The sequence below is a fragment of the Urocampus carinirostris genome, chromosome 20 (genome assembly GCF_059441175.1).
Source record: "Urocampus carinirostris isolate Australia breed hairy pipefish chromosome 20, RoL_Ucar_1.0, whole genome shotgun sequence".
NCBI lineage: Eukaryota > Metazoa > Chordata > Actinopteri > Syngnathiformes > Syngnathidae > Urocampus > Urocampus carinirostris.
The window spans coordinates 21634384-21655640 of record NC_142368.1 but is presented as its reverse complement, the minus strand read 5'-3'; the positions used below and the strand labels follow the sequence as shown (position 1 = coordinate 21655640).

Below are 21257 nucleotides of genomic sequence, written 5' to 3'. Positions count from 1 at the left end.
GATGTTCAAGCACTAACAACAAAGTAATAACATGATAACTTATTTTACAAGTATCTCACAACAAAATGTTAATTAACAGTATATATGATATAACGAAACACACAATACACAATATAACATGTTCAACTACATAAATAAACACATTTGGAAAAAAATATGGTGTAAGATTATTTTGTATTTTGTAAGGGAAAATACAACATTTTGTAAGGGCATGGAGCCCTGGAGGTTGACAGGTATGGTAATGCATCTAAAATATATGAAAGTCTTATGTTAATCAGTACATTACAGAAAATAATAAACTTTATCACCTGTGCACAATATGCTGAGACCTGTACATTTTATTCAATTTATTTTAGAAACTTCATGTTTCTCATCGTTTTCTAACAGGTATATCATTAATACAGTTCTGTACTTCGTTTCGGTGCTTTTTTTTCTACTTCTCTGGTCCCGCCCTGCTGTGGGTTGGACTTAGTGATCGGTTCCGTAAACACATTGGAGGGGGCGTCCTCTCCGCAGTCACCAGTCGGACTCTCAATCATGGACGCTGCAGTTGCTTTCTTCCCACTAAGCTCCAGCTCTTTGCTGGGCTCGATACTGGTACTGCTCCTCGTCTATGTGGCCTGGTCATCGGTCTCCAGTTCGCCGGATCCGCAGCAGCAGGAGCCTCCGGGGCCCAGACCTTTGCCTCTTCTCGGGAACTTGCTCCTTCTGAACTTGCATGGACCGCATCGGACTCTCTTGGAGGTCAGTTTGTTAGGCTTTTGTTGATGCAAACTTTTGAGGAAGTTATGTGATTTTTTTTTCTACTCTAATTTTTTTAGTGTTCGATTCAAGTTTACATAAGATGTTTTGTTCATCGTTTACTATAATTGCAATGGCCAGTGGATGGTTACTACGGTTTAGTGTTTGAACTTTTGGACTCTAAGCTCGTTTTGCTGGTATTTTTCCAACACCACCAGTTAAAAGTTAACAACACTACAATGCACAGCCATCTGAAGAAAAAGTACACAGAACATCATATAGGCCCATATTTGTAAATATAATATTGCAAATAAAACATTGTCAAACATCTATTTAAAGTATATATATATATATATATATATATATATATATATATATATATATATATATATATATATATATATATCCATTATCTGCACAACTTATCCTCAGTAGGGTCGAGGAGGTGATGGAGCCCATCCCAGCTATCATTGGGCAGTGAGCAGGGGACACCCTGAACTGGTTGCCAGCCAGTCGCAGGGCACACAGAGACAGACAACTCGCTCGCTCATTCACACCTATGGACAATTTGGACCAACATTAAGTTAACCTGACATTCATGTTTTGGAATGTGGGAGGAAACCGGAGTTCCCAGAGGAAACCCTTGCAAGCACGGGGAGAACATGCAAACTCCACACAGGAAGGTTCGATCTCATGACCTCAGCATTCAACATTTTCCTTAATATTGCACTAATACAAATTAACGACAGTTCATGATTCTTCCAATCTCTCATTTATTATTATTGAATAGCCTCATTAAGGCAGCCAATACTGCTACCAATACAGTTATCTCTATTTGCAGGGGTTGCATTCCAAAAAGGACCTGCAATAGTGTACAATGTATGATGAAAATCCACAAAGTAGCTAAACTGCAAAAAGTAAACTACCAAAAACGCTTGCGTGGCTACCAACTCTAGGTATTGGTACTCGTTCATTTCTTGTTATAATGATCAGAATGTTAATTCTAGACTCCTGTGGTTCTATTGAACATAACATTGTATGGGCAAACCATTTTGGGTGGACTATACTCAGAAACCAAACCTTTTTATTCCAAGATGTATAAGAAGTACGGCCCAGTGTTCACCTTTCACATGGGCCCCAAAAAAGTTGTGGTTCTGGCTGGGTACAAGACAGTCAAGGAGGCTCTGGTCCAACACGCTGAAGAGTTTGGAGAACGAGATCCGCTGACCACCATCAAAGAGACCAAGCTGGAACACGGTAAATATTCAGCTTGTGTTTATTAAGTGAACAGGAAGTCAATGAAATGGTTTCACCCACTCAAAGGCGTTATTTGGACCAATGGAGAGTCCTGGAAGGAGATGCGTCGCTTTGCATTGAGCAATCTGAGAGACTTCGGGATGGGGAAGAAGGCCTGTGAGGACAAGATCATCGAGGAGTGTCAGCACATCTTAGAGGTCTTCAAAGAATTTAAAGGTGAGGAGAATGACAATTACCCACATAATATGCACTTGTAACACCATAACAACAAAATAATGAACTATTGAAGTGTGCTGATTCCAGTCTCACCACATGTTTGTTTGTTTCCTGTGGAATGTTCTTGCTTAAACACCAGGATTCCAAGTGATAGGGGGTCTCTGTTGGTTGTGCGGGACTCATAGAACCATAGTTACATTTGTAACTTTTATTTGGTGCCTAAAGAACCACCTCTTGAAAGTCTTTAAAAAGTGCTTGGATTTGGCCATGAATTAGGTGCACGATCCCTGAGAATGGCGCAAGAGCAGAATACGGACAAATACCTTTTGGAGTATGTCGTAAGAAAGCTCAATCAGCTTCTTGTGTGGTGGTGTCTTTTTACCAGGGTTTGAACGGTGCTTTGAAATGCTTGAAAATGCTTTAATTTTAACAGTGTTTTCAATGTCAGGAAAATGCTTGAATTTTTATTGAAGTGCTTGAAAATGCTTGAAATTATTTCCATTTCCGCGTTACCCTAACAAATTGACTCAGTAGACGACGCTTTTAAAGTCATAAAAATTAAAAATAGGGTGTAAAAACGACGCTGATGGTGGCTCCAGTTCTCATAATTTAGTTGTCATGCCCCCTACTGTCGCAGGACAGGTTTATCAGACTAGTCATGGGAATTCCCGCTCTTTTTCGAGAAGCGGCTCACTGAGAAGAGCTGTCTCCTTTGGCTCCCAAAAGTCTCTTTAGAATATTTTTTGTAAAATATTATTAATAATGATAAAACATTATTCACCAAATAATTTCATAATTAGTCGTTTCATATATATCTTGCAGGGGATCCCTGCAAACCACATGAACAATAAATGAAAATATTCACAGATCTACAAAAAATGGTAAAATACAAAACAATTTCAGATTTTTACACACTGAACAGTTTTAAAGTGGAACAAAAACACAAAATCCCTGAAAATACTTTTACAACTTTTATTAACTCTACAATTGATAAAATGTACAGAAAAATTAACTATTTACAATTCAATTTTAACCAATTTAGTCACAGCTTCTGAGAAAAAAAACCCAGCCCAAAAATATAAATAAATTAGCAGTCTCCAAGATTGAAATACTCAATGCACTCTGCTTTGGAACAAACAATATCACTAAAATGCATCCACATTTTTATGCTTTTTACATAGAGTACTTTCTTTTCTTTTCTTTTTGTCTTCCATGTGGAAGTCCATCATTACCCAATATCTATAGAGCCCTTTCCGTGTTTGTAAACAAGTGTGAAGTATTGAAGCTGTGCATGCAATGTTGAAACAGGATGGCAGAAGTCATGTCAGTTTATAGCACAAAAAGATAGTTGATCATCGATAAAACAGAGTACAATATCGAAAAGTATTTATTAGCAGCACAAAAGCGACTTTATTTTAGTAGTCAAAGCCAACAAAAAAAAAGTTCTTTTGATCGGTGCTGGATTTCTCCCTTTAAAGGAACTGGACGAATTGGCCTTAAAAGTGCTTGATAAGTGCTTGAGTTTTGGCATGAAAAAGGTGTACCGACCCTGTTGGTCTTCTTCAATGATGGTGCTGGTCATCGTTTCAGGTAGAGCATTTGACAATCAGCAGCACATCAACTACGCCGTGTCCAACATCATTTGCTCAATGGTGTTCGGTAGCAGGTTCCAGTATAGTGACCCCGTCTTCACAGCCATGGTGCAGCGCACCAGCAGAAACGTTCAGATTGTGGGCGGTCCATCCGTGCAGGTACCTTCAACACCATCCATTTCTTTGTCACGTTTAATGTCCAAGAACATCCATCCCTCCATTTTCTGCATCACTTATCCTCATTAGGGTCTCGGGGGTGCTGGAGCTTATTCCAATCATCTTCGGGCTGGGGCAAGGACACCCTGAACTGGTTGCCAGCCAGTTACAGGGTACACACAGACATACAACTCACTCGCTCATTCACACCTAGGGACAATTTGAACCGGCCAATTGACCTAATGTGCGTGTTTTTTGAATGTGGGAGGGAACCGGAGTGGGGAAACCTACGCAGGCGGGGGGAGAACATGACGAAAAACATATCAATTGAACAGTCGGTTTTCTTCAGTTGTACAACATGTTCCCCTGGCTCGGCAAGTGGTTCTCCTCGGAGAGAGAAGAGCTCCGTGTTCTGGGGACGGCTAACCGAAAGCAAGCCACGGAACTGATCCATGGACTGAAAGAGACCCTCAATCCACAAAGCAGCCGAGGCTTTATCGACGCTTTTCTGATCCGGCAGCAGCAACAGGAGGTTACACGATCTTTGTTCCTTGAAGACCATCCAGGGAAAGAATGAATCCCAAAAAACTAATGACGGCCATTTCTTTGTTCACAGGACTCAGGAGACGTGGGCCACTTTCACAATTCAAACCTTTTAATGACCGTCTCCAACCTGTTTGTGGCAGGCACAGAAACTACGTCCACAACACTCAGATGGGCCCTTCTCCTCATGGCCAAGTATCCTGACATACAAGGTAACAAGAATGGTGACTCATCTGTTGGTTGTTGCAATTCAGGTCACTCGCATACTTGTTTTAGTGTTAAATTGAAATCAGATACCTGTAATGAATCAAACACATTCAGCTGCTTATTTTACCATAAAAACTATCCATCCATAAACAACCTTTACATCACATGCGTCACACAGGCGGCCCAACACTGTTCGAAGCGCAAGAGAAAAATGAGCTGTAGAATAGAATAGAATAGAATATACCTTTATTGTCATTGTTACAAATAGGCTAACATATTGTGACAACGAAATTGGGCATGACACTCCAGTTTTACACATTCATAGTGAGGTATGAGCAAGAAGATAAAGGAACAGAGAAGATAATGTTATAAGACAAGGGGGATAAGGCTATAGTTATAATTTACATGGTATTTACACAAGAAATGTCGGCATGTGGGATGTTACATACAGGGTTGTCGTGATAACGTCGGTATCGTAACGGTTGTGCAATATTGCATTTGGTGCAAAGTCATCATAGTGCAAAAATAGTCAGCATGAAACAGGAAATGGTCAGACATTGTGCAATTTGAGCATTAAACGTAGTGCAGTCGACATGTGCAAGAACAAGACATGAGTAACATTATATTCGTATGAGGTAGTGTTTTTTTTTTGTTTTTTGTGCGGTGTCTGTTTGAGCAGTGAACAAACATAGTGCAGTGCATAGTGTAGTTTAAATAGCAAAGCATCTGGAGTAATAATTCTCTTCCTCTCTCTCTTTCTCTCTCTCTCTCATTTTACTCATTTTTTTTCTCTTTCGTGCTCTCTTTTTCTCTTTCTTGCTTTCTCTTTTTTCTCTTTCCTTCTCACACTCTCTCTTTCCCTCGTTATATTCTCTCTCTCTCTCTCTCTCTCTCTCTCTTTCATTTTTTTTCTCTATTGTTTTCTTTCTCTGTCTTGCTCTCTTTGTTTTTCTCTTTCTTTGTCTCTAACTTTCTCTTTCCTTCTCACCCCTCTCTTTCCCACTTTTTCTCATTTTTTTTCCATTTCTCTCTCTCCCCTTTGCCGTGAGATTTTTCTTTTAAGCATGTGGCACCCAGCTCAATGGAGTTTGACACCCCTGCATTACATTATCACAATCAATTTGTGAACACACAATTAACATCTCATGGATAGTTTCGCGGAGCTACCAAGTATTACGATTCATCTCTAGTTTACAGTAAATAACAAAGTACGCATTTTCTATGAAAACTGTAAATTCTAAAAAAAAAAAAAAATCCGGAATGTTCATTTTTCTCCCTCTAAATCAGGGTTCCGAACCTTCGTGACCCAAAGAGCCATAAAAGCAAACATATTTAGATTTATTGATAGAGAGAGAAAGAGAGAGAGAGAGAGAGAGAGAGAGAGAGAGAGAGAGAGGGCTACAACATATATTTAAGGCAAAATTCAACAAAATTGCAAAACTCACTCTCCAGACATAAGCTAACTCTTCAGCGCATTTTATTTCACCGTGTGACATTGGATGATTTGAAAAAAATCTATTAATAGTAATTAAGCCATAGCCTGTGTTCTATAACAATATACCACTTCAAATCGGCCTCCCTTCCGCAGTTACTTAAGAAGATTGAGGATCATTTTGACTGTCATTTTCTGTCCTTAATGGTTTCAAAACAAGGTGCAAGCAAAGTTGTTTCGTAAAAATGTCACAGAATACTGCAATCGAGGATAACTATATATTTACCTTCAGTGCTTACTGTGCTAGCTCCGCCCATTCTTACCGCTCACCCCAACAAATTGCTGGAGCTTCAACAATGAAAATAGCTTGTTTAATTAGCTTCCATATAAAGGATTATTTATCAATTTACAGCCAAAGCGGGTTCTGTTGGTGTGACACCTTGACTGTAAACTAGTTAAAATTGTGTTCTATAAATATCGGACGGAACCTATTTTGATCAGTATTGTCTTGGCTTTGCATGTGCGATAATCGGCTCCGTGGTAAGCAATATATTAAAAACTTTTCACTATTTTATACATATTATGACTAATAAGTTTTGACAAGTAGCGTAGCATGTCACTATGGGCATGACAAGCTAGCTAGGCTTATTAGCATAAAGGTAATGTATAAGCTTTTAAAACGTCGCAAAAAATTAGTATATGCGTAAAATATGTCAAACAAGGTGCCGTATCCTGTCCTCACAATGTCACAATTCACTGGAATATGTCATGCCGCATATCATTGGATAGCATAAACTTTTGAAATTTAAGATATGATGACCATTTTAAAATTACTCATCACAGAAACATAACGATCCGCTTGAAACATGATACCAGAACTCTTATAACTCACCCTAAAGTCTTGCATTATTCCACTCATGAAACGGTTTCCCACAAACATGGTCTGCTTATATTCTCAAGAGTCAAGTGAATCCAACCATGTAAAATATTTTGCCCAAAACGATAAGGCTGACAGGGAAAAAAAAATCCGCCTAAAAGCATTCCTGATTCGTTTGACAATCATTTTGTAATCCATCTGTTTGGCTCAAAACTCTCCTTTAAAAATAAACCGACTCGTCAGATAACTTCCAGTACAGTTGTCATTCTCTGAGATTTTGATTGACACCACTCTTGGCCAATTGCAAGCTTCTTTTCACAGTCCTTATCCTGTGACAACGTAAAAGGGCCTGTAAAAAAAAACTTCATGACCAATTCGGCTTGAATTTTTATTAAACAAATAGTGACTGATTCAAATGTGGATTGAAACATTGGTTACCCAATTCCTAGTCCTGTATTTAAATCAGAGCTGAGAATATATGTGCACAAATGCAACCCGGGATCCATTTTTACGCGCAGGTATTACGTTCAAGTGTGCACATTCATGGATTAATATTTGAAAAGAGAAGTCAAACATTTACAACTCTTTCGCAATGTATAAAAAATGGCCGAAGTTAAATACACGAATGCAAAGTTTTTAGGGCTGTGAACGGTTTGTTTCTAAATGGCCACTTTTACAAACGCCTCGACCTATTATTGGAAAAATGCGTAAAACACAATGTTTAGCTTTTCAAATTGTGATCAATTTTGACAAGGTAGTAGGTAAGGCTTCAAGCTATTGTCTCACCTGTTTTCCTGATAAGATGCCCATGCTACACTCATCTGCAGACATTTGATTGCAAAAAAAAAATCAGGCAAGAATAAAAACCTTTTTCTGTGTGTTCCAACACAAACTACTCGATTTAAGTTGCACGTTTGGGAAAAAACTTCATAGTGTTACCCTTCAAAAGAGACCAAAACGGTTCAAAAACAGCATTCAGTTTACAGTACTTTGGGGACGTCTTGGATTGGGATTTTAGGTGAACAGGAACGGTAAGGGGTTAAAGGGACATGGTGTAATATTTGACCTCTAGATGTTGCTCTATTGTCTAGTGCAATGGTTCCCAAACTTCTGCAGTCTGGCGCCCCCCTTGACCATTTTTTACTTTTCAAATATTCAATCAATACAAGTACCTATCTGTAAAGTAAGCTACTTTTAGTTATTGTGTATTTCAGACTGCTATGAAATTAATTTGTTTAACCTGTTTTTCTGTTTTTAATATACAAGTAATCATCACACACACACACAGTCACATTTTCAAAGATTTACGTTTTCAGTCTAACTCTATTGTAATGTAATACGCATGCGCGACTCTATTGTATTCACTGCGCATGCGTGACCTTTCAATAGAGGGCTCCGCGCTTTGTGCTAAAAATAGTAACACGGCTTCGTGCCGCCATCTTGGAAGTCTGTCGATTACAAGCGGTGATAGCGAGAGGAGCAAATATTTACTCAGTTTGTCTATTTATTTACTCAACTAGCTTTGTTTGTGTACGGATTTTGTCCATCAACACTATGGAAAACTACGTGGAGAGTTTAGACAAGCAAGCACGCGAGCGGTACGCTGCGAAGTTGCATTTTATTGGAAAATTGGATCCCTACAAAATTAAAAACAAGGACTGGAAGTCTGATCCCGATTTGTTGCCGTGTGTGACCTACATCGAACTTGTTAACTATCTTTTGTGAACTGAAGGATTTTCAAAATTACAAAAGTATGGAAGCATACAACAGATTTGTGTCTGGTTGGGTTCGGGATGTGTCTGTGCACACAAGCGAAGGTGATGAAAACAAGATTGTGAAAGGGAAAGTTCTACATTCTCAGAGTTTGTCTCAGCCAAGTTTACAACCATGGAACATTGTTGACAAGTCATCATCGATTCTGTGTGCCTATTGCAACTGTGTTGCAGGTTTAGGGGAATGTTGTTCTCATGTTGCTTCCCTTTTGTTCTATGTTGAACAACCCGGGAAAGGCAACGCTTCTCCGAACGGCGCATCGGTGGCTAAGTTAGCTTAGCTTTCGGGGGCTTTAAATCCTCTATTGACGCGAGTTGACTGAGGAAAGGAGACTCTCTTTCCCTGAAACCGCGTTGAATTTCTCCACCAAAATAGTGTACGAATGAGAAACAGAGTTTTGTTCGGTTTTTAAATGTCGTTTTCGGCGAAATACCTCACATATATGTTATAAAAGTAGTTTGGGGTCGTCGAGCTGTTGTCATGAAGTACACATGTCCCATAACCTTTTTAAAATGTATTTCTACATCATAAATAATTCAATTTACCTGTCAGAAAGTGGTCAGAACAAACACGAACACAGTCAAGCTTTGGCAAATTCGACCGGTTGATAGCTGCCAGCCACATTCGTCTTCGCCGTTCACTTTTCTCCTGAGCTTCAATCTCCTGATCGTAAACACACTTCGGAAGTCTAAAGAAGCCCTTCCCACCCTTTTCCCCTCGGCTACAACAGCCAACAATAACGCACGTATTCGGCATTACAATGTAGAATCTAACTGGTTCGCTGAACAATAACAATGAAGTGAAAAGCTTTGTGGACTTCCAAAATGGGCGCGAGCAATGCATTGTGGGTAATCTTAGGACCTCGAAGCACTCTATAAATACGCCTACTGAACCGGATGTGGTCAGAGAGGCCCGGGCAGCCGAACAAGATGGCTGGCGGGCCGATCTCCTACATGCACAGTAGTAAAAACCCTATTTTTCTATGTCGTTACCTGAATACTATGGTCACAATTTTTTGTATGGCGTGAAAGGCGCAAATGCCGCTTTGATGGAGGTTTCTTTACCTCTCAGTCCACTTGTAGATGCACCTTCTTTTACTTGTAATCCTTTTTGACACGCAGTGATAATTTTTAAAGTGCTGGTACAAAGGACTCGTGTTTCCTCTGGACCAAATTCTGCAACGAGCGTTTTCTTCTGTTCCACGTTCGCTTTGTCAAAATCAAAATAGGTCCAAACAAGTGATATCCCGCCCTTCTTCCGTGCAAGCTTCGTTTCCTTCTCGTTTGTTGTCTCTGGGACTATGTTTACAAAGTCCGCCGTGACACTCAATGAGCTCGCGCGGTGGGTGTGGCATAGCGTTGATGCTTGCAAACTTTGAATAGCGTTTATTGGCTTGTGCTGTTATTAAAACTTGCCTCTAAATGGTCGGCGCGTTTAAAACTCGAACAGTAATAATTGTGGTTGGCCAAAACTCCATCACTCACTACAAAACCTTGAAAAAACCGCAGTGATTTGCGGTTTCACAACTGCACTACGTTCAAACTTCTGACTTCGACTTCAGAAGTTTTTTTTACCATTTGGAGGCACTAGATTATAAACAATGTCCATGGAAGTGATAACATTGTCCACGAAGCACTATCAACCTAAAATGTCCCTCTAAAATGCTACTCTCATTTTTTTCAACTTTTTAAAATGGTTTTATCCATTATGAATAATTACATTTTTAATAGTAGCTCTAGTTCAGGCATTTGTTTCGCCAAATAAAATAAAAACTGGAATAAAGTAAGCTAAACTAATATAATGTTGTATGTTAAGCTTAGGTAATGCATGAACATTTGAAAATTGGCAAATGTTTATGTATGTGTCTTAAAAACTAACGCGGCAGACCTAAAACACATTAGCATAATAACATTAGCAACTACAATTAGTGAAATGGAATTCTACCTAAGGCATTTTTACACATTTTCCATTTGTTAATTAGACTACAGCTTGTCCATTTCACTTCCTGTTCCTCTGCTTTTTTCCTGAATAATGATTTCAAAATAAAAGCTCTTACCTGTCGAGGTCACGGGTAGTTAAGACTTGGCAGGAAATGAATACTCTATATAAACAAAAAATTAGATGTTCTTCAAAGGGACATTGTCTATTACATGTACCTCCTAGTGTTAAAATCTTTATTCATTAAAGAAAATAAACAAAATCACAGGAACTATCACATAAAGACACATTTTTAAATATTCATAGATTGAGAAATATGTATTTATTTTTCATAACATGAGGCTCACCTATAGGCAGCTGACATGTGTGTCCGCCATCTTGCTGCTACAGGTAACCCCAAAAAACAAAAAAAACAAAGGTTTGGTCACTTTGATTATATGTAGTTTGTATTCTTCCTTGTGCTTTGTACAGGGTTCCCTCCGGATTTGAAAAGACTTAAAATGCATTGAATTCATCATTCTAAAAACAAGGCCTTTATTTGCCTTAAAATGTCTTAAATTCAACTTTTGAAAGCCTTAAAAACGTGAACACATTAATAAGAATAATAAAAATGCATCATGAATGTACTGTAGCATAAGAGTTCTTAGTAGAATTAGTAGATATCTGCTAGTTTTGACTAATGATCCATGAAAAGTCCTTTTTATTCATTGTTTTCCATGTCTAAAACATTGGAGAGTGTTATGTCTTAAAGATGGAAAGATGTACCAAAATGGGATTTAAAAAATAAATGAAATAAACAGTGTTTTGTAATTGCCTCTAATTAATCTGGTGTTTCCTTTTTTGTTGAGTTAGTTTAATTGGATGTCAAAAGACATTAAAAAGTCTTGAATTTAACTTGTCTTAAGCTGTAGGAACCCTATTTGTAGCACTCGTTTAAGGTACCACTACACATTGCAGCGACATCTAGTAGTCAAATATTACACGCACCCCTTCCTTTTTGGTGTTGGATCTTCTTCTGCTCGCAGATGAGTACCAATTTGTCCATTTAAATTGACTCTGACTGTGTTTTCTTTGAATAAACACATAGACAAGGTCCAAGCGGAGCTCAAGCGAGTGATCGGAGATCGTCAGGTACAAGTGGAGGATCGCAAGAATTTGCCTTACACTGATGCCGTTATCCACGAGACGCAGAGGTTGTGCGACATCATTCCCATGTCACTCCCTCACCGAACCAGCCGGGACGTCACCTTCCAGGGTTACTTCATCAAGAAGGTCGGCAAATGGGCAGACACTTTTAACTTACAGTCAATACAACAAAACTCAAGGGAAGTCCCAATATCCCAAAAAGTGCTTTCACATAAGTATTTGCGGTTGTCTCCCACCCCCAAAAAAACAAACCCCCCTTAAATCAGGCATCTCATACCCATGGCCTGAAGACCATTTGCAAGACGCTAGTTTAAAACAGGGGTGTCAACATTATTTTAGCAGGGGGCCACATGCTAGAAAAAAAATCTCATGGGGCCTGACTAGTATATTTAAGAAAAATAGATAAAGAAAGAATTAAAGAGAGTTAAGAAGGTTGGAGAAAGAGAAGAATAGAGAGATCAACATCCAGAGAAAGTACCATAAAGAAAAGAAGGGAGGAAAAATGAGAAAGAGGAAGAAAGAAAAGAAAAAGATGGAAAAAAGGAAGAGATATAAAGAATGACCGAAGAGAAAGCGAGAGTGAGCGTGAGAGAGAGCGAAAAAGAGTGAGAAATAGAGATCAAGGGAGAAGTAATACAAAGCGTAAGAGAGAGAGAGAAATTGAAAAAATAGATGGTGAGAAAGAAAGAGAAAAAAATGAGAGGAAGAAAGGAAAAGAGTTGGAAATGATAGTGAGAAATAAGAAGAGAGAAAAAGAGAGGGAAAGGGAGAAAAGACGTAGAAATACAGCTACAGTTGCTTTGCAAAAGGCGCCGGACCAAAGTGGTTCTACAACAGAATTGTGTGAACTCTTATTTGCATTGATGTAACGTACTTAGTGGCTCATAAATCACATAATACAATGAATTGATCTAATTAGTTTCCAACACTTTTAATCATCATTTTTATCGATTAGTTGTTGCAGCAGTAGCGCCAAAAAATAGGCTTATTCGATTTATCACTGCAATGAATCATGAAATATTTTATTGAAATTGAAATGCGGAACAAAGGATTGCTTGGACCTGGGACGGTTAGCCCGGTGTGTAATATTTGACCTCTAGAGAGCACAGCGTAGCAGCAAGTTGCCAGACTAAAAACATGGCATTGATCTTAGGTAGGGATTTCACTATGTAAAATACGAGACTTTATGCTCATCATCAGAGTTTTTTTAAGCATCAAACTTTTAGGAATAAGAAAAAGCCTGTTCAGAAATACAGTACAAAAGCCAACCCAAAACCCCTAAGAAGATGTAAATAGGAGAGTTTATTTGGGAACGAAATGCTCGTACTTGATGAATGAGCTGACCAATGTTCCCTCTAATTTTCCACGGATCTGAGCGTTCACACAAAGTCGGTGAGCAACGCTTGAAACAACAGTGAGAAACAGCAATCCCAAGTGTGGCAACTAAGTCATTATCAAACATGTCCAAAACTTGACATCACGTTACATTTTGCTGAGTTTCCGGCAATGCAACAAATTTTTTCACTTGAATGAATTGACTAATTTATTATTGCAAAGTCTGTACGGCCTACAAACATCATTTGTTTTTACAACAATTCTTTCACAAGATTTCCATTTCTTTTTCTTCCTGGTATCTTTTGTCGCATAATACTAACATTTTAGGGGGCTTATTTAGTCGGTTGCACGATACAGAACTGCATATAATCACATTTTTTAGTGGAAGTACAATGCTCGCAACAAGATTGACTTGATACAATTGGAAATTATTTGAATGCAACACAAACTTTTTCTTCTTTTTCTCTGTTTTTTTCTATTTTTTTTTAATTCCTTTCAAAAAATCTCATTGTGTTATTTTTTCAGAGCTGTTACTTTTTTTCTTTTTGTTCTCTATTTACTTTTTTTCTGACTTTTTTTTCTGAATTTTTCCTTCTTTTTTCTCTTCCTTTTGTTTCTTTTTTCTCACCTTTTCACTGGTCTTTCATTTTGGTATTTTTTTCTCTTTTTTGTTCTATTCCCCCCTTCCTTTAAGTCATTTTGTGCATAATTTTACATAATATTTGGTCATATAGGGATGAAAGAAGCAAAAACAACCTGAAGAGCCATTTAGGACTCGAAAAAGCCTGTTCCTTTATGTGAGTCGAGCCGAAGAAGCCGGTTCTCGAAAACTCTACTGACTTTACTCAACTTCGTTCTACTTCGACCTTGACTTTAAAATACGGCATTTAGAACACAGCGTCAGGGGAACCCTTGTATTTTTACCTTCATGCACTGTAACTTTGACTTAATTCGCTTCTTAATTAGCAATTTCGAGCCCTGATTATTGGGAGCTGGCTAGATTTTCTTGTGTGCGGAAAAGTTCTGGATAGTGCGCGATTGCGCACGCGCGCAGCTTTGAGGAAACATTGGAGCTGACTGATGCTGAGATCCAAGAGATGGTGGCAGAAAGTAACAAAGTTTCAAATTTGCACGATTGAATTTTAATAATATTGGATTTTTCTGCACACATTTAGTTTATTAATGTCACGTCCAGAACAGGAGGTAGACCCAATTGCGTGACGTTTCCCACACAAGCCTTTTATTTCATGGGAAATGGGGAGTCATGCACGTTAGGCAGCAGTCTGGTGTGGAATGACAGGAAGCCAGAGACCGACGAGATCGATACCAATTGCCCGAGCAGATATCGGACAGATGGGGTCGATACCGACCAGGACAGGACAGACAGGATTGATATCGAAATTAAACAGGACAAAAATAGATGGGAACAGGGGCAGCACGGCGGCGCAGTGGTTAGCGCATGTGCGGCACAGTTCTGAGGTCAAACCTCCTGTGTGGAGTTTGCATGTTCTCCCCGTGCTTTCGTGGGTTTCCTCCGGGCACTCCGGTTTCCTCCCACTTTCCAAAAACATGCATGTTAGGTTATTTGACCAGTCCAAATTCCCTAGGTGTGAATGAGCGAGCGAATTGTCTGTCCCTGTGTGCCCTGCGACTGGCTGGCAACCAGTTCAGGGTGTCACCTGCCCACTGCCCGAAGATTGCTGGGATGGGCTCCAGCACCTCCGCAACCCTGCTGAGGATAAGTGGTGCAGATAATGGATTGATGAATGGAAACAGGACAGGAAACGCAAGCAGGAAACTGGACAGAGTCAGAACCCACGTCTTGCGGGGCAGAGGTTCGTTGACAGACTGACAAAGTGAGAGTGAGAGCACTGAGCTTAAATGGAAGGGAAGCCAATCTGTCAATGAGCCGCAGCCTGTCACACAGGTGGGGCCACACAGGTGGGCGCCATGGCAACCGTGACAATTAAGTATTTTTTATTTCAGATATTATTTATATTTTGTTCATTTATTAAAGATGTATTTAATGTGCTGTGGAATGCTCTTCCCCCTGAGATTCGATCTGCAACCTCAGTGGAAATGTTTAAATCTAAACTTAAAACTCACTTCTACTCCATTGCATATGAATAACCTACTCCTCTTGTCGGTTGAAAATAGTTTGTGTAATATAGTGTAACAATCTGTGAAGCCCTTTGAGACTCTTCGTGATTTAGGGCTATACAAATAAAAATGACTTGACTTGACTTGAATTGTCCTCATATGTAGTTTTTTTGTTTTTAATAATTTATTTTTGGTATGAAAATAAAGATATTTGATCACGGTGAAATGTTTATACCAGAGCTTTTCTTGTGTAAAACCCTATGTGCCCCGACTTTACCCCGACCCTAGCTCTGGCAGCCCCCCAAGTAAATTGAGTTTTAGAGCTTTTCCTTAAACCTTGTCTTTCTTCCTTACCCTGCAGGGCACAACAGTGTACCCCCTCCTCTCATCCGTCCTCCATGACGAGAGCCAGTGGGAGAAACCGCATTCATTCCATCCGCAACATTTCCTAGACCAGGACGGGAAGTTCATCAAGCCTGATGCCTTCATGCCCTTCTCGGCAGGTACGCAAACAACTTCACAATCAACTGTTGTTAGGTAGAATTTGACGGCGTGTGTATCTTCAATAGTTGTTTTTGTTGAATTGCTGCTTGCTTATTTCTGTTTACTCTTTGGTTTATTTTCTACCTTGTTTGAATTGTTCAGTTGGTTTGTTCCATCAAAAATTGTCCAGTGGATCCTTGAAAAGTCTTAATAGGCATTGAATTCATTACTCTAAAAATAAGGCCTTAATTGGCATTTAAACATATTCAATCCAATTTTCCGAAAGTATTAAAAATGTACACATTTAAACACATGAACACATTCATAAGATTTATATTTTATATATGTGCGGCACAGTTCTGAGGTCACGAGATCTAACCTTCCTGTGTGGAGTTTGCATGTTCTCCCCGTGGGTTTCCTCCGGGCACTCCGGTTTCCTCTCACATTTCAAAAACATGCATGTCAGTTTATTTGGCCGGTCCAAATTGTCCCTAAGTATGAATAAGCGAGTGAGTTGTCTGTCTCTGGGTTTCCAGTGACTGGCTGGCAACCAGTTCAGAATGTCCCCCGCCCACTGCCCGAAGATAGCTGGGAAGGGCTCCAGCCCCCCGGCTACCCTACTGAGGATAAGAAGTGCAGATAATGGATGGATGGATTTAGTCTTTTTTAATTATTCTCTTATTTACTTTCATGGCACCTGTGCGTTACCATAGGAACGGAACTATAAAAACGGTGATGTGGTTCATTCAGGTCTTTCAGAAGCATGTCTTAGGTCTACCCAGAATACACATAGCAACTTCGGACAGAGACATTTACTCTGGACCATACTACCTATCCATTGTCTGCACCACTTATCCTCAGTAGGGTCGCGAGGGTTCTGTCTTTGGGCAGTGGGCAGGGGACAACCGGAACTGGTGGCCAGCCAGTCGCAGGGCACACAGAGACAGACAACTCACTCGCTCATTCACACCTAGGGACAATTTCGACCGGCCTATTTACCTGACGTGCATGTTTTTAAAATGTGGTAGGAAATCGGAGGAAACCCACACAGACACGGGTAGAACATGCAAACTCCGCACAGGAAGGCTGACCTCAGAACTGCGCTGCGGACGCACCAACCACTCAACCGCCGTGCAGCTCTGGACCATACTATCATAATTTTATTGTTTATTAAAGTACTTGACTTTACCTTGATTATCTTATTTTTTTTTTTATTATGAATAATTTATTGTGGATAACAAATAAGACGTTGCTACAGTTACTCAGTACTTGAGTACTATAGTTTTTCCACATAGTCCTTTTTTTACTTTTACTCAAGTAATTATTTGGATGACTACATTTTACTTCTAATTGAGTCATATTATTCAGAAGTAACAGGACCTCTCCTCGAGTAAAATCTTAAGCTACTCTACCCACGTCTGGTTCCACTGCAGGTCGCCGGATTTGTCTGGGAGAGAGCCTGGCCCGCATGGAGCTCTTCATTTTCTTCGTCACTCTGCTGCAGCACTTCAGCTTCCGGCCTCCTCCGGGGATCAAAGAGGACGAGCTGGACATGACCCCCATCGTAGGAGGGACTCTGTGCCCGACCCCACACCAGCTTTGCGCCGTTCCCGTTGCCGGCTAGCCAGCAAATTCTATAATCATATATTTGTTTTTCTTCACTAGTCTGCAATCTTTGCACAAATGTTTAAATCAGAAATTGATGATCTTGAACCAGGGGGGGGCAAAGTTTTTGAGTCGCGGGCTGCATTGGGTTGAAAAATGTTGCATTGAGACGTGGCCGGACAAATAAATATGGCTGATTGATGTCTTTAATTTTTTGTACATTCCAAGAAAGGATCTTGAATCCAATTCCTTAGAAATGCCTGTGGACAAAATATAACATAAGCCAATCCATATATCCGCTTGCATTTACCTGCGCAGTCAGGAACCAGAACAGAATCAGGACCCAATCGTGTGACGTTCTCACACAAGCCATTATTTTACGAGAAATGGGGAGTCAGCACATTAGGCAGCCGGTCTGGCGGGAAATGATAGACGAGATCGATTCCAATTGCCCGAGTTGATATCGGACAGATGGGGCAGATACCGGACAGGACGGGACAGAAAAGATATATCACGAATCAGGATATCGAAAATAAAAAGAAGTAACTAGACGAGAACAAAAACTGGAGAAAATAACAAACAGGACAAAAACAGAATGAAACCAAACTGGAACCCAAAATTAAACAGGACAAAAATAAACGGGAACAATGGGCTGGACATAACAACAGGACAGAGTCAGAATTCACGTCTTGTGGGGTAGAAGTTCGTTTGACGGACTGACAAAGGAAGCAAGAGAGCGCTGATCTTAAGATAAACAGAAAGCCAATCTCTCAACGAGCCGCAGCTGGCGCCTCACCGGCAGGGCCAATTGGGCACCATGCCAACCGTGACATGCGCAAGTTATGTTTCATTGCCTATTTGTTTGAAATGGCACAATATTATCCAATTGGTTTTGCAAAAAGATTGAATTTAAAAAATAACTAAAAACGTAATTAATTTGAATTAACCTATTTTCTGCATTATAAGGTGCACAGGATCATAAAGCGCACCCCCAAAAACCTGTCTTTTGTGATATAATTTTCATAATGAAGGACTGGACTGTAATGTGCATAGCATTAAAAGTACAGTAATAATTAGGGTTGCATACCAAAAAACATTTAAATTAAATGATTTATGTAATAGAACATAAATTAACATTACGTCATCTGGTTTTATCACTAAAATTAACTTTAGCAACAATTAACACGTTAGCCACGAGAGGACACTCTATATGTTTCTCAAAGGCAAATCAGTTACCGTATGTAGTATCATTTAAGTATAAGTTCTATGCATTTCCTATTTTGTTCACCATATTTTCCGTTATTTAAGGCGCACTTTAAAATCTCTCAACTTGGGGTTTCTATGTGTGCCTGTATAGTCCCGGAAAATCCAGAAAGTTTTAGTGGGGGCACATGAAGGAGCACCGACTATGAAATCCAGGAGAGTGCGATCATATTGTATCTAACAGCGCGTCCGTCGCTTCTACTTTAAGTCAAACAGCATCGGGATGGTTTGTTTCTTCAACTGTACTGCGGTTGATAAATGGTAGTCAACAAATACAGGTACATTGGGTGGTTTATTTTGTGAGTGTCTACTTAGCTTTGTTGACATCCAGTGGACACATTTAAAATGGCAGGTTATTTTTCTCCTGTGCTTCTCTCAGCTTTGTCTCGCGAGCTGAATTAAATCTGTTTGTGGGCCTGAGCCAGCCTGTGGGCTGTCGTTTTGCCAACGCTTGTCTTACACTTCATAAAAACTCGTATTTGACTTTGCTGTTCAATAAAGCTGATTGAACACATTTTGCTATCTTTATACTGACTAATTTGCTTATTACATCAGAGAATCATGATCCCATAAAGCCAATTAAATCAAAGATCAACGTGTTAGTGAAAGATTAAACAAATTTTATGCATAGAATTTAGTAGTGCATAAAGCCAAGTTTGGCAGCACTAACTGCTTGACCTGAAATGACTTGTCGGGTCCTGCCCTACTGTGGGTTGGGCTTACCAAACACAAGGGAAAGGGCGTTCCCAAAGATGGGCGCTTTTTTGTATGTGCTTCATTACCGCAGAGTTTAACTTTAACACACTGCCTTCAATCTACTAAGATGACTCCTTTCCATTGTTCCTCCCTGCATGTGTCATGTCACAGTTTACAAAGACAATAATAATTCTAGCGTCGTTGGTATGACACCGAGTCAAACCATCGTGACCATAGGGGATGTGTTATTGAGGCCTAATTTACTTCCCCCGATAGTGACAACTGCAACGATACAATTCAGTGCATCATACCTGTCAACCTCCAGGGCTCCATGCCCTTACAAAATGTTGTATTTATTTACAAAATACAAAATAATCTTACTCCATTTTTTTTTTCAAACATGTTTATTTATGTAGTTTAAAACGTTATATTGTACGTGTGTTTCGTTATATATATTGTTAATTAACATTTTGTTGTGAGATACTGAGTTGCTCGTCATGAATGAGGTATATTATAAAAAAGGTTCAAAAATTGAGTAGCTTGGACGTTCACTGTAGAAGAAAAAAATAGATGCACATATAATTAAGTAGAATTTTCTTATTCAAATTATTAATTCATTTTCGGCATTAAATTATTGTTGGTAATATACTGATTAAAAAAGCTTAAGCACAAAATATTTATGAGAAACACTTCCTGATAAACTTGCATCTGTTTTAGCCCTACACTAAAATTTAAACACAGTAAATTATGTGTTTCTATGGTCAGTGGTTAACACATTCGCCCGACACGCAAAAGGCCCCCGAGACCAGTTGGAAACATTTGTTAGCCTGGAGAGGGATAGGTGCCACCAGGCTGTAGTCGCCCAAGACACACCACAGGAAATGGTACCCCTACAACCCTTGTGGTTAAGGGATCAACTCCCACACCTCACACAAATTATTTATTATAGAAAAACAATTTCCCCATGGGCAACACAATAAAAATGATTTTTATTCTATTGTCAGAATGTGTGGATGATTGTTTGTATGTCATTGTGTACCCTGGACCTGGCTGGAAACCAGTTACCAGTTGGCACCAGCATCCCCTCGATCTTTGTGAGGACAGGCGTGTCACAGACCAGGAACGGAGACGGGCCCCAATTGCGTTTGTTTTACTCCATTTTATTAAGAAGGAGGAAAGGACTTGCACCCACGATCCGGGGATCGTCGGTCCCGGGTAGCAGATCGCTGGAAACGCAGAAGTGGCACTTCCGTGTCGAGCGCAGGCATTGTCGAGAGCGAGGAAAAACAGGTCGATGGCCGGGACAGAGGACCAAAAACAAACAGGTCAGACAGAAAAACAGGGCAGGATAGAGTCAGGAGTCACAAACGTTTGCCTAGCGTGTAGCGTAAGTTCACAAACGATCCGACGAGTGTTGGCAGGAAGGCGGGGGTTTAAAGAAGACGAAGCAGCCAATCAGCGTCCCCGGCTGTTGGCGCCAACGGAGCAGACTCAGGTTCCCCGCATCAGTACTCATGACAAGGCGCCTGGTAAATAACTACATTAATCTAGGTGCCTTTCTTGCATGCCTTTTGTTGATAATTTTCACAATATCTGTCATGACGTATGGGGCGGCAGTAGCTCAGGAGGTAGAGCGATCGTTTTAGGATTAAGGGATCCCAGTTCGAATCCCGGCTTGTCCGTGTTACATGTCGAAGTGTCCTTGGGTAAGACATTGAACCCCCAATTACCCCCAATAAGCAGGTTAGCGCCTTACATGGCTGCACAGATCACAGCCGCTATTGGGAAATGTGAAGCACAATGTAAAGCGCTTTGGGAAGTCATTGACTTGAAAAGCGCTATATAAATGCAGATCATTTCATTTCATATGGTCGCATATTGTCCATTAAATTATTTT

General features: G+C 39.9%; 1 protein-coding gene across 1 annotated transcript; it reads left to right on the top strand.

Annotated features, from left to right (window-relative positions):
- Positions 1 to 499: 499 nt before the first annotated feature.
- Positions 500 to 19178, top strand: LOC148346577 (cytochrome P450 2K1-like). The gene is made up of 9 exons (XM_088325686.1): positions 500 to 744; positions 1836 to 1998; positions 2065 to 2214; positions 3805 to 3965; positions 4312 to 4494; positions 4579 to 4717; positions 11820 to 12004; positions 15675 to 15816; positions 17230 to 19178. The coding sequence occupies exons 1-9, from the start codon at positions 538 to 540 to the stop codon at positions 17418 to 17420; spliced, it is 1521 nt and encodes a 506-aa protein (XP_088181812.1). The 5' UTR covers positions 500 to 537; the 3' UTR covers positions 17421 to 19178.
- Positions 19179 to 21257: the final 2079 nt, after the last annotated feature.